Genomic DNA, 17,161 nt, shown 5'->3' on the forward strand with positions numbered 1-17,161 from the left:
CATCGAGAGCTGAATCATTTCCTCCTGTTCTTGGCAAGGCAACACAGCCATTTGTATAAGGGAGTGGAACAAAGTGAGCTAAAACATTTTTAGTGGCCTGAGCAAGACAGTTGTGGAATGGATCAATGAGTAAGAACAAATGAGGAAGGAGAAGGAAATCCTATTTCCACCGAGGTAAGGTACATTAAAGAAAAATCTGTTGAGAGTAAATATTGGTGCCTGTGAAAGCGCAGTGGTCCCAGAAGAGACTGTCTTGATAATTGCAGTCAAAGCAACTAAGGGGCCACAGGGACACATGCGATGAAAGGTTACTACAGAGAGCGGGCCGCCGAGGGGTGACGTCAGCCGCAATGACGTCACCCCTCCCGTGAAGGTGAAAGAGCCGGACACCACAAGAGCGAGCTCGTGGGCAGCGGGCGCGAGCTCGGGCGGGCGCGGGTGCGGCGGGAGCGAGCGTCGTCCGCGCATGCCTGGCGGGCGCCCGAACGATCCGGGCATTTTAAAAACAAACCGAAGCAGCGGAGCGGGCGCTCGGACAGAGCGCGAGAGGAAGGAAGGAAGGAAAGCGGCGTCGCTTTCTGATTGGGGCCGCCTTCCCAATAGGGGAGAAAGAAAGAGGGACTCCCCCCGCTTTCCCCCCCCGGCCCTCGTAGAATAATAATATATCATTCAGGCGCGTGTGAAACGATGTTTTGAAGTGCGGAGGCGGGCCGGAGCGGACAGGATCGGATCGGGACCTGGCTGGGGCTGCCGTGCCCGGGAAGATGCATCTCCATCAGGTGCTGACCGGAGCTGTCAACCCCGGGGATAACTGCTACTCGGTCGGGGGCGTCGCTGACATCCCGTTCACGGTGAGTGTCTGTCTGTCTGTCTGTCTGTCTGAGGGGGTGGGGTGCAGGGGGATCATTGGCTCCGATGCATTGCGGCTGCAGACCCGACCCCCGGGGGGGCTCGAAGTAATGTCACCCGCAGCCGGACCGGGGGCGAATAAAAGGCGGGAGAGTGTGGTTTCAAATTTTCGCATAAAACCCCCCCACCCCCGTTCCGGAATCAATGCACCCTCGACTGTCAGCCAGCGATGGTGCAGCAGGCCCTCTGACCGTACCGGGGATCACTGGAGGTGCACTGAAGCTTGAATTAACTTGTGGTTTGCAGCATTGGTACGGCTGGTGCATGCCTGGCCGCTGTTTAGCTTTAATTCTCCCTAAAAAAAACAATAAGCAGATCGAAGAAGCGAGAGTGCAATTGCTCAGTTATCTCTCGCACCCCAAAGCTGTCATGATTCTGGTGACAAACCTGGAGCGTCAGCACAAATACACATTTTCCCCGAACTGTGCTTTGATTCCAACCTTGGTTTTGCAAAAGCATTGTCTAAAATTCTAATGTCTTTGCCGTGGTAGGGCTTGGCTAATGTTGCACTGTTGCTTCTTTTTTTGCTGATTGCTGGCTTGATGGCATTAATAAATCATGGTGCTGAAACTGGCTGTCTGTCGCTGGTGTCCTTCAGAATTTCCAACAGGTTTCCATTAAGTTGCTTGCAATTGGGGTTTTGCGCCCTTGCAAGGGCAGTAGTGCGTGTAGATTCAGATCCATGCTGATGCTTTGGAAACATGCACGATGACTGTTTACAACCAATTGGACGGGAATGCGAGAGAAAATTCGATCGTCCGGTGCAAACCCATCGAAATCGACCTCCCATGACTGTTGCAATTAATAAGTGCGGAACGGAAACGAACCAGCTGCTCAGACTCAATAAAGACCTGTAATCGCTTTGGTTCATTTCCCAGGATTTTGCAATGTAAATTACTGTATACAGTACTTGAAATGCTGAATAATTCCTTCCTAAAATGATGCTGTTATACTGAGGCCATTCGGCCCTTCGTTCCTGCTCCGCCATTCCGCAAGATCCCGTCTGAACTGATTTTAATCTCGCTCAGCATTCCTGCACATTCCCAATAATTTCTCATTCGTTTGTAGAATCTATCCACGTTTGCCTTAAAATGTCTATTTAAAGATTTTTCATCCACCGACTTTTGAGGAGGGGAATTACAAAGACACTCAAAGTATTTTCTCCTCTGCATTAAATAGGCCACCCAAGTCCTAGATTCTTCCACAAGAAAAATATCTTTTCCATGTCCACCCCATCAAGTTCTCTCAGGATCTTCTATATTTTAAATCAGTCACCTCTGACATACTTAAACTTCAGAAGATACAGCCATAGCTTTTTCTTCACAAGGCAAGCCACTCATTCCAGGTATTAGTCCAGTCAACCTTGTCAGAACTGCTTCCAATGCGTTAACATCCTTCTGTGAATATGGTAACTGGCACTGTATGCAGTACTCCAGATGCAGTCACACTAATGCAGTGTATAACTGAAATGTAATCTTCCTACTCTTGCATTCATTGCCCTCTCAATAAAAAAAACATTCTATTAGGTTTCCGGATTACTTGCTGTATCTGCATAGTACTTTCTGTGATTCATGCGCTAGCTCTGCTCATGTTGAGTTCTAAATTGTTTTTTGCTGGAAAAAAAATGCCACTTCTTATAATTTGTAGCATTTGAATTATGTTGTAGTTTTCTTTCTGATTTTAAGTGTCAGCTCTGTAAAGTTGGCAGCTCTGTTGTATTGAGATCAAGGTTCAAACTTAAGTACATATTTAAGGTTAACATTCCTACACAGTATTGTATATGAACTCCTTTCCTTTCCCACTGACTTCATCCCTCTCCCTGTTAACTGGCTAAGGTAGAAGCAGGCTTGTTGCAGCTTTGGTGCCATGTTTGACCTCAAGAGGAGTTTCTAATCATTTTGCTGTCGCTGAGACTACCTATTTCAAATGGCATTGTCCATTTTAGCAAATCTACTGCTGAAGTCCTCCCTTTGTAACCTCTTGACTTGACTATTTCAATGCATTCCTGGTTGATCTTATGATTTTATTTTACTGTATGTAACTTTGAGGTAATTCCTGTGTCCTAATGTGCATCAAAATCCATTTGCCCAGCATCTTTATTCACTGACCTACATTGACGTCCAGTTAAGCAACATCTTTATTTTAACATTCATTTCATTGTTTTCATGTCTTTTCTCTCTTTCTCCCTATGTGGAATTCTCCAACTCTATATTTCTTTTTCTTTCTTTATACTGCTTCTTTGGCCATTTTTATCTTTCTGTAGTTTCTTGCCAATTTTCTTTTATAATGTCTTTTTTAAGTGCCTTGGATGTTTTGCCACATTCAAGAGCAAATAAGTATAAGTTGTTGATGAAGGGTGTTTTGGAAAATTCATTGAGCTAAGATTTTGTCTGTTAGATCAGCTGAACTATATGGAGAAAAGCACAGGGTTCCCATATATTTGATCTGTCTACAACAGCAGCATCCATCTCCTGTCCAAATAAAATCCAACACACTGAAATAGCATTTGACAAGATTATTCTCAGTCATCAGAAAAAGTCATCTACAGTGCTAGCAGGTGGCACTAGCTTATCCACAGTGTGCTCATTGATGCTCAGTTTTGTCAATTTGAGTTCTGCTAAGGTGTTCTGGCCCCAGAATTCATCATAGCCTTGGTCCAGTGATTTAAATGAGAAGTAGGAGCCATTTTCCTTGACACCAAATCAACTTGACTACAAGGAGTCCTAGAAAAACTGAAATTAACTAGAAAACTTTTCCATTGGCTGGAAACCTGGAACAAAAGAAGAAAGTAGAGATCCATCATCTCAGCCCAGGCATTTCTGTAGAAAATTCTTACAGCAACATGTGTAGGCCTATCTATTATAAATGGCTTCATCAGTTACTTTTTCTCTTTCATTAGTCTGAAGTCGGACTGTTTGCAAATAATAAATGTTAATCTCCATTTGCAATTCATCAGTGCCGCGATACTGTAAGATCTGCAGAACATTTGGTCTTGGCTGATAAGAGCCAAGTAATTATTTATGGAACTCATTGCCACGGAAGTCTAAGGAGGCCAAGTCATTGAATATATTTAAGACTGAGGTAGGTAGGTTCTTGAGTATCAAGGGGATCAAGGCTTACAGGGAGAAAGCGAAAGAATGGGGTTGAGAAACTTATCAGCCATGATTGAATGGTAGAGCAGACTCGATGGGTTGAATAGCCTAATTTCTGCTCCTGTGTCTTATGGTCTTAATATTTGTTTGACACATGTGCCAGGCAATAGCCATCTCCACAAAAGACAGCAAAACCAACCCTCTGTTATTCAATAATATTATCATAACACTGTTAACACTGCAGCTACATTAACACTATAGCTAATACAACAGATCAGAAGCTGGGTATTCTGTAGCCAATGATTTACTTCCTGCTTCAAAAATCCTTTCAACTAGCTACAAGCCACATATCAATAATGTGATGGCATTACTTCTGATTTGCCTAGTTGCATGCAACTGCAACATTAAAATGGAATAACATTCAGCTTAAAGTGATCCACTTGATCAGCACCCCATCTGCCAGATTAAACATGCATTCCCTGAAACACCAAAGTTTACTTAATTGTTGTAAATGCACGGCAGAACTGGCAGCATCTGTTGAGAGAGAAACTAAGTTAATATTTGAGATTATTGACTTTCAGTCAAACTTACTGAAGGAAGATCAGGGACTTGAAATGTTAACTCCATTTCTCTCTCCACAAATTCTTCCTGAATATGTCCACTGTTTTTTGTTTTTGTTTCAGACTTAGACTTAGACTTAGAGCAGTTGCTGGATTTTGAATTGTTCCTCATTTTGGTAAAGTTATGATCAGCATCAAAGGTGATTAAAGTGTGTTGTAACAGTGGGATTTCCTCCTATCAATGTTTGTCACAAACTCTTGGCACTAATCATTGGCTCCATGTCTTTCCTTTGTTACTGCGGAGTCTGAACCAAACTGTTTGCAGCAATTAACCCAGAGCTGAACTTCTGACTCTATCTTCTGCATCAGCAAAGCAACAACAAGTTTTATTTATATAGCATTTTAAACAAAATTAAAAGCCCAACGCCACTTCAAAGAAGCCATTTTTTTATGCATGACTTTGAAACACCAAGATAGTTGGACAGATGACCAAAAAGCTTAGTTTTAAAAATGGACTATCTTAAACTAGAAAGTTAAGTTGTGGTATAGAGGTTCAGAGCTGGTGGCATGCCTACCAACTCACGGAGTGACTAAACAGGATGTACAAGAGGCTCGTATTAAAGGAACACATATCCCAGGGTTATTGGGCTACAGATGGTAACACTGATAGGGAAGGGCCAAGCTATGACAGGATTTGATCTGATTTTATTTACTATTGTCACATGTACCATGATACAGTGAAAGTTGCCTGGCAAATCATACCTTACATAAGTACATAAGGGTAATAGAACATTTGTTTCTTGGAAGAGAGTATAACCTGGTGGGAAGGGGTCTTTGATTACTTTAGCTGCTTTCCCAAAGCAGGGGGAAGCAAAGACAGAGTCACTGGAAGGGAAGCTGGTTTGTGTGATGGATTTGGCTGTATTCACAAATCTTTGTAATTTCTTGTAGCTTGGGCAGAACAGGTGCCATACCACACTGTGGTGCATCCAGATAGAATGCTTTCTATGTTGCCATCTATAAAAATTGATAAGATTCATTGTGGGCATGCCGAATTTCTTTAGCCTTCTGAGAAAGTGGGACATTGGTGTGTTTTCTTGATGTGAATTTTAAGGTGAATACAGTTTTTAACCAGGAGTCAGTTTAGGTTAACTGGCACAGATGGTTTGGTGCATCGTATTTGGAATGAGTTAGGACATGGCAGTAATGTGTTGGCTGACCTCTAGTTTGTTTGATAGAATGTGGGATCCCAACCTGGAGTGCTTTAGAATAGGCGACAGTGAGGACTGCAGATGCTGGAGATCAGAGACAAGATTAGAGTGGTGCTGGAAAAGCATAGCAGGTCAGGCAGCGTCCGAGGAGCAGGGAAATCGACATTTCGGGCAGGAGCCCTTCATCAGGAATAAGGCCCTTCACCAGGCCTGACCTGCTGTGCTTTAAAATAGTTAAGTCTGGAGTTAACAAAAGCTTGGATGAGAGTTTCCAAAACTGAAGAGCTGTGGCAGGTGCAGAGACAGATGATGTTATGGAGGTGAAAATAAACTATCTTAGTATGTTTCTGAAAGCCCGTATCAGAGTAACACCAAGATTGCGAACAGGCTGGTTGAGACTTGTACAGTTGCCAAGAAGAAGAATAGCATGGAAAGTCAAAAGCGAAGACAATGTTTTCAATCTACCAAATATTGGAAAAAAATTCTGCTTATCCAGTACTGGCTTTTGGATCAGCAATCTGATCATTTAGACACAAAAGGAGGAAAGTGATGATGAGATAAAACTAATATCATTGGTACACGTGGAAACTGACATGTCTTCCATGATTTCTCCAAGTAGCATTGTACAAATGAGAAATAGGAAGTGTCTTGTGCTTGAGTGCAACGGAGGCAACAGTTCAGAAATGGGAAGCAAAGTCATTGATAGCATTTCTTTAGCTAAGAATGGAACCAGGTAAGTACAATTCCATCCAATTGCATGACAGTAGTAAATATGATGGGACAAATATATCAAGGGCTGTAGACAGATTGAGAAGAACCAGAAAGGATAGTCATCCTTTAGCACTTTAATGGAGAATGTAATTCATAGTTTTAAGAACTATTTTGGTTCTGTGGGATGAATGGAAACCTAATGAGATGCATTCAAAAATGGCACTGCTGAAAAGATGGGCATAAATCTGGGAGGCAACAACAAATTCATGGACTTTAGATAAGCAAGGGAGATTGGAGATGTTGCCATAGTTTACAAGGACAGAAGAGTCAAGGGTCTTATTTTGCGGAGAAGCGTGAATACTGCAGATTTGAATTTGAAAAGATTGACCATCATACTTTCACCTGTATCTATGTTTATAGCTTCCCTTCCTCCATCTTGACTCCTCAATTGCTGAAACCAACGTCCACACTCATGTGAAGTTCCTTGGAATATTTTACGACATTGAAAATGATATACAAATGCAAAATTGTTATTTCTGCGGAATACTAAACGTGGACCTAGATTTTAAATATTGAACTGTATGGAGATAGCTGATCTGAGTCAGGCAGATGGGAAACAATTGGTTTCCATGACCTTAATGAAGATAGGAGAAAACTAACTAACTGTTGAAACATGAATGTGGACAATGAAAAATGACATGGTTGCACTCTGTATTCATACTTCCCTATGGTCAAATAATCTGTCAATAGTCATGCTACTTCAGTGAATACTGCTAGTGGGAGAGCAAAAAAAAGGAAGAGACTGTTTAATTTGAATGTATCAGAGTACATTGATGTAAAGTTCAGAAAGTTTTCATTGTGGTGACAGTACTAGATCTGGGCATAATTCAAAGTGAAAACTTGCATATTAATATTAAATAATTAACTCCTTTGGGTAATAAATCATGCTATCTGTTCTGAAAATAATTTTGGGCTGTAGGTTTTCTACCATACAGCTTTGATGTATTCCTTGAGAATCTTTTGAGTTTTTTTGTTTTTTTTCCTGTCTATACTAATTAAAAGATAAGGAGCATCCTTATTGGAGGCAAATTGTGTATCAGAGACTTCTGCTTAAACTCCATAATGTTATAGTGTGAAGTTAGAATTTTACTTTTGCACAAAAGTTTGTGAGTTACTCAATACAATTCATTATTTAAAATGGAACAATGGCATCAGATACTTCAAAACTGTGATACTCCATTCCTTAGTTCATTGTATTTTGCTGGTTTGATTATACTTCTCCAGTTTATTGTTCTGCTGGGCTGCCAAATTCAGTTGCCCAAAAATTATTATTTAATAATTTTAAACATACAGCGATACACAGAAAGTTATCCAATTTTAAATATAGTTTAGCATTACAAATTATGTACTCTACTATGGATGTGATGGTGGCATAGAAGTGATTGCTGTGGTCTAGAAGGTTCAGGTTCAAGTCCCACTGGAGATGTGATATATGTCCAAACAGATTGTTTTAAAATAGAAACCTCAACTTCATTGTAACTATAAAAGTTTGTCTCTCATCTTTCACAATACTATTTTTAATAATTGTAACAATGTGATAGTTTGAGTTTCCAGGGTCAAAATTTTAACTTAGAACTGGGTGTAGATTTAGCATGGCAAACTGATTCCAGCCCTCCAAATTCCTCATTTATCTCGAGTGTGTTAGGCTATTTAAGCACCAGCCCCTTGAGATATGTAATTTATCAAATTTTTTTAGCATATATCAGATTGCTATCGAAAGTTGAATAACAATAAAGTCAATCAAGTCACTTGGCATTGACCCAGGTTTCTAAAACAACAAGGGCCTACTCTATCCAGTCAATCATGAACATCATCTGGGGCATGTGTCAGAATCGAGTAGCTGTCCTATAGTCAGACGTAGTAATTCTCAGATGAATCGTGCCAGACTTTTCCAGTACAACCATGTTCTGGTTCTGTCCCACAAGGAGGACAGTCTGATCAGTGCAGCTGCATTGAGTCATGAGGGAGTGTCCCTGGAAGCCTCCGAATTGAATCCGAACCCAATGGAAACAAATTGATGAAATTGGGTCTGTTTTTCTTGGAGAAGAGAAGGATAAGAGGAAACTTTATTCAAAATTGTGAGAGGTCAACATAGGATAGACTGGCAGAATCTGTTTTAGTTTGAAAACGGATAAAGAACAAAAGGGCATAGATTTTGTGAATGCAAAAGAAATAAATGTGATCAGCGAAGAAAATCTTCCTTGCTGTGAGTGGCTGTGATCTGGAATATAGACTGAAAGTATGGTGGAGATACATTATTTCTATTTAAATACTCAAATTTACAAGCAAATGGTAGAGATAACATTTCACATAGAAATGCAAATTCCCCTTTCACCCATCAGTGTTACTGAAATAATGCTGTCCTACAATCATACAATCAATCAACCCATTCATCAATCTCTAATTGATCCAAACAATTCATGTTCTCAAATTAGGTAAATTAATTTCACTCTGTTATTCATCTGGGAATGTGGGCTTTGCTGGCTGGGCCAGTATTTCTTGACCCAAATTACCCTTGAGGTGGTTGTGAACTGCCACTGCAGTTCAACTACTAGTACTAGGGTGGAGACAGAATCTATGATTCCACTATTGGAACCAGTATCCCACCAAGATGGGGATGCTATCTTGAACTAATTGCCCAAGATTTCCATTTCTCTGACAGTGAAGAAACCACATTTCCAAATCAGATGGTTACTGGCTTGGAGGTGAATTTGCAGGTAGTGGTATTCCTGTGTATTTTCTGTCCTTGTCCTCCTCGTTAGTTGGGGTCATGGGTTTGGAAGGCACTGTCTAAGGGGCTTTAGTGAATTTCTACAGAGGGTCTTGTAGATAGTGCATGCTGCTGTTACAGTGTAGCGGTGCATCCAGGGGAGCATTTGTGAAGCAGGACCTAACCGTTGTCTGGCTCAATTCCATTATTCCATTTTATTTTCAGTTTTCTGACAGCCAACTCCATTTACTTCAACTTGAACATTTTGGATTGTTCACTTTTAATGTTGAACTTAAGTTTGGATATTGTGGAGTGACATAAAATTTGCCTCCTCTCATTGAACAGAAAACCTAGCAACAAAATGTTTAATAAGGTTGACTTAAGTTTTTAAAAAGCCACTGACAATACACTTTAAGTCTCCCTCGCACTACTGGGACCTCTGTTCAAAGTGTTTGTAGATTAGAAAATTTAGGCTGAATTTTATTGATAAAATCATCTCTCCTGATTGGGGGGAGCCAGTATAATAAAACTAGGTTATAATAAACTACAACTGGAAACAGGAGTCTTTTCATGTGCCATCAACTGTACCTACTTGCAGGCATAATGCTAGAGTTTGACTGTAAGGATTCTTGTGGTATAGTGGCAGTCTCCCTGCCTCTCAGCCAGGGGACCTGAGTTCAGTGCCACCAACACCAAAGGTGGGTAATTTCATTTCTGAACAGGTTGATCATAAAATGTAGAGGTTGATTCTGTCATGTGGCCTCTATAGAATTTTGAGAGAAAACATTTAAGGAGAAGTTATATTTTTCAGAGCTTTCTTGATCGTACATCAACATTTCACATGGTTCAACTTACAAATAATATATCCACTCTTAAGTGTTTTAATGCAGTTTGTAAGTTTTATTCCAAGCAAAACAAAAGTATTTAATGATAATTGAATGACCTATTTTAAATTCTCTTCTCTTAATCATGATTTAGTGTATGATTACTTGTTTTTTTTTCGTTGGTGCAGTTAGGGTTAATAGACAGATGGCTTGGAGCAGGAAGGTGTAATCATGGAAACCATGCATCATTAATCTGTACCATGGTTTACAAGCTTTTCAGAATTATATTTGCACTCTTATGGAGAGAAACTAATGGCTGTCTTGTGGTACCTGTTCAGTCAATGTGTTAGGGCAAGGGCAAAGATTATTTTGCATGTCACAGTGAATGCATTGAAAGCAATTAGATGTCATATTTGGAATATAATTTGTGAAAAGAAAATAACTTTATTTTTCATCTCAGTATCAGTTTGTGATTTACAACATTTTTTTTGTATTGTGAATGCTGATATGCTTGGATGTCTATTTATAACTTTCTTACAACTTTAGCTGCTGCTTCCCTCAGCATGTTTGCAGTACTAACACAAAGGATATTGAATGCAGCTTCACCTCCTATGAATAGCTGACCGTGTGGCTAACAAGTTTGCTCTAGCTTAACTACACATTATTGCAGATTATCTGAAGATCTTGTGACATCTAACATTATCTCCTTTACTGCATAATGTTGTGTGCAGCATTTTGTAATGTGTACTGAAGTATTGAAGCATATCGAACTTGGAATCTGTTTTGCATACAAATATGTGTAATGAGATCTAAGCTAATCACTTAATCTTATGCAGTTTGCAGTGATTCCCAACAGACTGTAAAATGTTCTTTGATACAGTATTTTAAAAAATATATTGAAAGAAGGAAATTTTTTTTCTTTTGAATATTACAACAAATACAAAATCAAACAATTCAAACCAGTGTTAAAAAGCAAAGCCACTAATTGCATAAGTAAATAATAACTAAGCTCAAAAAGGGAAATCTTAACAATAACAATAATAACCATAACACAGCTCAGCAAAGCAATAGCCCTCAATCATTGAGCGCACAAGTTAATACATATTCATATGTTCGTAGTTCCTCCCCTCTGGATACCAGATTCATCACATAGAATTGCCATGGCTACATAAAGGCTCTTATTTGTATGGTGGACAAATCTGTACTCAGGTAGATTAAAAAGGGCTCCCATGTCTTATAAAAATTCTCAGTTTTATGGTGCATCATACTCATAAGGAAGTCCAAGGGGATGTGCTCCATGACTAGCTTACTCCAGCACACCAGCACCAGGAGATTTTCCAACACCCACCCTAATAGAATGTTCTTTCTTGCACAAAAGTGAGGATACTGAAAAGCCTTTTCTCGTGTGCATCTAATAAAAGTAAATTAAAGCCAAGAAGAGGAGATACCAGTCCATCTCCACCTCTATCCCCAAGGCCTTCTCTATTTCACCTACCACAACACTCCAGTGTGCCCGCAGTCTGTGGCAGGCCCAAAGACAATGCGTAAGGGTGCCCATGCTCACTTTACATTCAGGACACATTGGATGTACTCCCATTTTAAATTTAGCAAGGCAGTCTGGGGCCAAATGGAACCTGTGGAGAATCTTTAATTGCAAGGCGTGGGTCCTGTTGCAAAATGAGATTCTTCTTGCATTTTCCCAGATATCCTCCCAAATTTCAGAAGAGATCTCAACATCCATCTCCCTCTCCCATACCTTACAGAGCCGTTCAGTCTCATTTGAGGGACCCTCTTCCAATAGATGATAAATGTTGCTAAAAAATAATGTATCCTCAGCACTCAATACCCTCTTCTCCATATCGGACCTGTAAGAATCCGTTTGAAGCGTGGTCTCTTTTTGTCTGAAATTTCTAATTTGAAAGAAACGAAAGAGGTCCCTACTGGGCAATTCATATTTCCGAGCCATTTGGTTAAAGGACATCAGTCTGTCCCCTTTGAATAAATCACCCAGGCAAGACATGTCCCTAACTGCCCATAGTTTAAACCCAGAGTCCACCATCCCTGGCTGAAAGCCCAGCATACCATCTATGGGTGTCAAAAATGATGTTTTAGCAATATTACCCTCCCCCTGACGCATTGCCCTCCATGCTTTGACTGTTGTGTTGATGGGCTATGGCAATATTCCTTAACAACTGTTCTCATTTTGATTAAGGACAGCAGGCTAATAAGGGATCGTCTTGCCTGAGATGCTTCGATGCCCAACTAAAGTGAGTGAGGATTCCCATCGCCCCCGGCCCAATCATTCCTGTAAGATAGCACTGAGCTTAACCGATTGCTTTTGATATCTGGGAGGCCCACTCCTCCCAGTCTGTAAGAGAACTGCAATTTAGTCAATTTAATTAGGGGCCACTTGTAATATCAGATAAAAGAACTGAACCAGTCATTCAGTCTTCTAGATATTTGCTTAGTAAAAAGCGGAGGAAGCATTTGCAGAGGGTACAACAGGCGGGGCACAATGTTCACTTTAATGAGGGCTACCTGACCTAACCAAGAGATTGGAACTGCCTTCCATCTACGAAAGTCCTGCTCAATTCTGTTGAATAAATGAGCAAAAATGGCTTTAAATAGCTGATCAAAAACGGCAATAAAAAAGCTACCTAAGTTGAGAAAGCCCTCCTGCGACCATCTACAGGGGAACAGAGATCCTCCCTCATGATCAGGCACTCTCGGGAGACCACCTATGGGCATGGCCTCTGACTTTGCAAAATTGATCTTACAATCCATTTGGTGGCTTCTCTGGTTATATCAGGAATGGCATTGAGACTGTTGGGAACATCATCTGCGTACAGTGCAATCCTATGTGACTTCGTCCCCACTTCTGGAGCGGTTATATTGGGATCCCTACATATTGTCTCCGGCAGCGGTTCGATCATCAATGTGAAAAGCAAAGGTGACAAGGTACAACCCTGTCGACTACCCCTACAAATACACCATTTGTGAGGACTGCGGCAAGAGGATCACTATACAAAGCGTCCACCCACCTGATGAAGGTCTATCCCTGGCCAAACCGCTTCAATGTATGAAAAAGACTATGGCTACTCGACCCTGTCAAATGCCTTTTCCACATGTAAGGAGATACCAATTCCTGTACTAATCGACATACTTGGATCATGTTAAATAATCTGTTGACATTATCCGTCGATCTGTGACCTTTTATGAACCCCATCTGGCCTCCTTAATGATGGAGGGCAGTACAGTTTCTAGCCTTAATGCTAGAGTCTGAGAAAGCATTTTGAACTCAACGTTCAGGAGTGAAATGGGCCTATAGGAAGTACAGTCTTCCGGGGACTTCCCTTTTTTAAGAATGAAAGGAATGTTCATCTCTCTTAGTCATGGCCTCCTCCCACCAGCTCTATGTGAGTCATTAAACATACTAAGCATCGGCCCTGACAATATACAGTACTTACAAATTCCTTATAGAACTCACTGGGGAGCCTGTCAGGACCCAGCACCTTTCATTTTGGAGCTGCCTCACAGCCTCCTGCACCTCTTGCTCTGGCAGTCGGGCATTGAGGAGAGACTCTGGTTCAGAGATCACTCCCAGAAGGTCCAAATTCTTAAAAAAAGACTCCGTCCTAACCCACCCACTCCCACAGCTTTCCAATTGGTATAATTCAAAGTAAATTTTCAAGAATGCTGCATTAATTCTTTTAGAATCGTAGGTCCAATTTCCAGTGTCCTCTCTGATTGAGGTAATGGCTTGGGCGGCACTCCTTTTCCTAGCAAAGTATGCTACGTACTTGCCTGGTTTATTCCCATGCTCAAACAGCCTTTTTTTTTTAATAACTTTTTTCCATAAAAATATTTATTACGTTTTTTACAAATTACAAAACCAGTACAAAATAGTGTGACAACTTTATAATATAATAATAGTAGAAAACAAACTGCTACTTTAAGCCACAAACTACCGAAACACGCAAAAAAACCTCTACAAAAACTACAATTCAATAAATAACCAAGGAGAAAGAAGAAAAATAAATAAACTAAATAAAATTGAACCAAGTTATAGCAAGGTAATGTAAATTATATTCAAATGAATTACTATACTCCAGGCAACTGAAGCTCCCCACTACTGGGAGCAATAGCAAGTAAACCCATATTTGTTCAGGATTCTCCCCCCACCCAGGGGCCCCCAGACAGACAGTCACAACCCTCATGGCTACGCAAAGGCCCTGAACAGTAGAGCCGATAAGTCTACATCAATATAATTCAAAAAGGGCCACCATGTTCTGTAAAACAATTGTTTTCTGGTGCACCATTCTTGTAAGGGAGTCCAGGGGGATGTGTTCCACGACTAATCTACGCCAGCTCGAGAGTCCTGGGGGATTCTCGGATACCCAGCTCATAGAATGTTCTTCCTTGCACAGAATGAAAGAATATTAAACAATTTCTTCCCATGCACATCCAAAAGGAGGGACACCAGAGCCAACTTTACATCAGTTCCCAAAACCTCTGCCAAAACACTCTATGGCATCGCAATACCTGTGAAGCTTGTGGCATGACCACAAGCAATGAGTAAGAGTACCAACCTCCATTTTACACTTGGAGCACATAGGGGACACTCGTGTCTTAAAATTCACAAGCTGTTCTGGTATCAAGTGAGCCCTATTGAGTACCTTCAGTGGGAGTGGATCCTGGACTTTCAGAAAGCCTTTGATAAAATCCCACATAGGAGGTTAGTGTGCAAAATTCGGGCGCATGGTATTGGGGGCAAAGTACTGACTTGGATCGAAAATTAGTTGGCTGACAGGAAACAAAGAGTAGTGATAAACGGCTCCCTTTCGGAATGGCAGGCTGTGACCAGTGGGGTACCGCAGGGATCAGTGCTGTGACCGCAGCTTTTTACAATATATATTAATGATATAGAAGATGGTACTAATAGTAACATTAGCAAATTTGCTGATAATACAAAGCTGGGTGGCAGGGTGAAATGTGAGGAGGATGTTAGGAGATTACAGGGTGACCTGGACAGGTTAGGTGAGTGGACAGATGCATGGCAGATGCAGTTTAATGTGGATAAATGTATGGTTATCCAGTTTGGTGGCAAGAACAGGAAGGCAGATTACTACCTAAATGGAGTAAAGTTAGGTAAAGGGGCAGTACAAAGAGATCTGAGTGTTCTTGTACACCAGTCAATGAAGGCAAGCATGCAGGTACAGCAGGTAGTGAAGAAAGCTAATAGCATGTTGGCCTTCATTACAAGAGGGATTGAGTATAGAAGCAAAGAGGTTCTTCTGCAGCTATACAGGGCCCTGGTGAGACCACACCTGGAGGATTGTGTGCAGTTCTGGTCTCCAAGTTTGAGGAAAGACATTCTGGCAATTGAGGGAGTGCAGCATAGGTTTACGAGGTCAATTCCTGGAATGGCGGGACTATTTTATGTTGAAAGATTGGAGCGACTGGGCTTGCATACCCTTGAGTTTAGAAGACTGAGAGGAGATCTGATTGAGACGTATAAGATTATTAAAGGATTGGACACTCTGGAGGCAGGAAACATGTTTCCGCTGATGGGTGAGTCCCAATCCAGAGGACACCGCTTAAAAATAAGGGGTAGGCCATTTAGGACAGAGATGAAGAGAAACTTCTTCACCCAGAGAGTGGTGGGTGTGCCCCAGAAGGCAGTGGAGGCCCAGTCTCTGGATTAGTTTAAGAAAGTGTTGGATAGAGCTCTCAAGGATAGTGGGATCAAGGGTTATGGAGATAAGGCAGCAACAGGATAGTGATTGAGGATGATCAGCCATGATCATAATGAATGGTGGTGCAGGCTCAAAGGGCAGAATGGCCTACTCCTGCACTTATTGTCTATTGTTGGTAGACCTACGACTCTTAATAAAACCTATCTGTTCCGCCTTTACAATAAAAGGCAATACCCTCTCCAACCTTAACGCCAGCATTTTCAACAGGATTTTAAAATCCATATGGTATGGATTTGGGTCTGTACATTACAATCCTCTGGGGCTTTTCCTTTCTTAAGAATAAGAGAAATATTTGCTTTTCTCAAAGAAGATGGGAGGCAGCCCTGACTGAATGAGTAATTGTACATATCCAAAAGTGGCCCAGCCAGTTTGTCTATAAACTCCTTATAAAACTCACTTTGAAATCCGCCTGGTCCGGGTGGTTACCACTCTGGAGCAGCTTCACCGTCTCCTGTACTTCCTGAATTGTCGGGGAGGGGGGGGGCAGCATTCAGAAAGGACTACTGCTCTAAGGTTACACCGGAAGGTTCAAGATCTTAAAAAAGGATTCCATCTTCATCACTCTGTCCTCTCAGCCCTCAGACGGCTCAAAATAAAACTTTCAAAATGCTGTATTAATCTTTTTAGCATTGCAAGAGTACCAGCACTCTCTCTGATGGATGTAATAGATTGGGAGGCATTCTTCTTTCTGGCCAAGTGAACTAGATTTTGTATTTACAAATGAGAGGGACCGCATTGTTGAAGAGGAGAGTGTGAAATGGACTGGTAAGCTAGAGGAGATGCTTGTTAGGAAGGAAGATGTGTTGGACATTTTGAATAACTTGAGTATAGACAAGTCCCCTGGGCCTGACGGGATATATCCTAGGATTATGTGGGAAGCAAGAGAGGAAATTGCAGAGCCGTTGGCAATGATCTTTTCGTCTTCACTGTCAACAGGGTGGTACCAGGGGACTGGAGAGTGGCGAATGTTGTGCCCCTGTTCAAAAAAGGGAATAGGGATAACCCCGGGAATTACAGGCCAGTTAGTCTTACTTCGGTGGTAGGCAAAGTAATGGAAAGGGTACTGAGGGATAGGATTTATGAAAGACACTGCTTGATTAGGGACAGCCAGCACGGATTTTTAGATTACTTTAGATTACTTTTAGATTACTTTTGTGAAGGGTAGGTCTTGCCTTACAAGTCTTATTGAATTCTTTGAGGAGGTGACCAAGCATGTGGATGAGGGTAGAGCGTGGATGTTGGTATACATGGATTTTAGTAAGGCATTTGATAAGGTTCCCCATGGTAGGCTTATGCGGAAAGTCAGGAGGCATGGGATAGAGGGAAAT

The 17,161-nt window shown here is 41.3% G+C and overlaps 1 protein-coding gene across 6 annotated transcripts in view; it reads left to right on the top strand.

Annotated features, from left to right (window-relative positions):
• Nucleotides 1–476: 476 nt before the first annotated feature.
• dmxl2 (Dmx-like 2) overlaps nucleotides 477–17,161 on the top strand; it is a 141,501-nt gene continuing 124,816 nt past the window's right edge. For 2 of the 6 annotated variants that reach the window (XR_006309475.1, XM_043677364.1), the window contains exon 1: nucleotides 484–851. Coding sequence is in view for 5 of the 6 variants with exons in the window: in XM_043677364.1 (XP_043533299.1) it covers nucleotides 765–851 (87 nt within the window). In the remaining variant the exon portion in view is untranslated. Of the gene's footprint in view, nucleotides 852–17,161 lie in introns of all 6 variants that reach the window. The other 4 variants (XM_043677366.1, XM_043677363.1, XM_043677359.1 and 1 more) reach the window with 4 other exon arrangements.

This window comes from Chiloscyllium plagiosum, chromosome 36 (genome assembly GCF_004010195.1).
Source record: "Chiloscyllium plagiosum isolate BGI_BamShark_2017 chromosome 36, ASM401019v2, whole genome shotgun sequence".
Classification (NCBI taxonomy): domain Eukaryota; kingdom Metazoa; phylum Chordata; class Chondrichthyes; order Orectolobiformes; family Hemiscylliidae; genus Chiloscyllium; species Chiloscyllium plagiosum.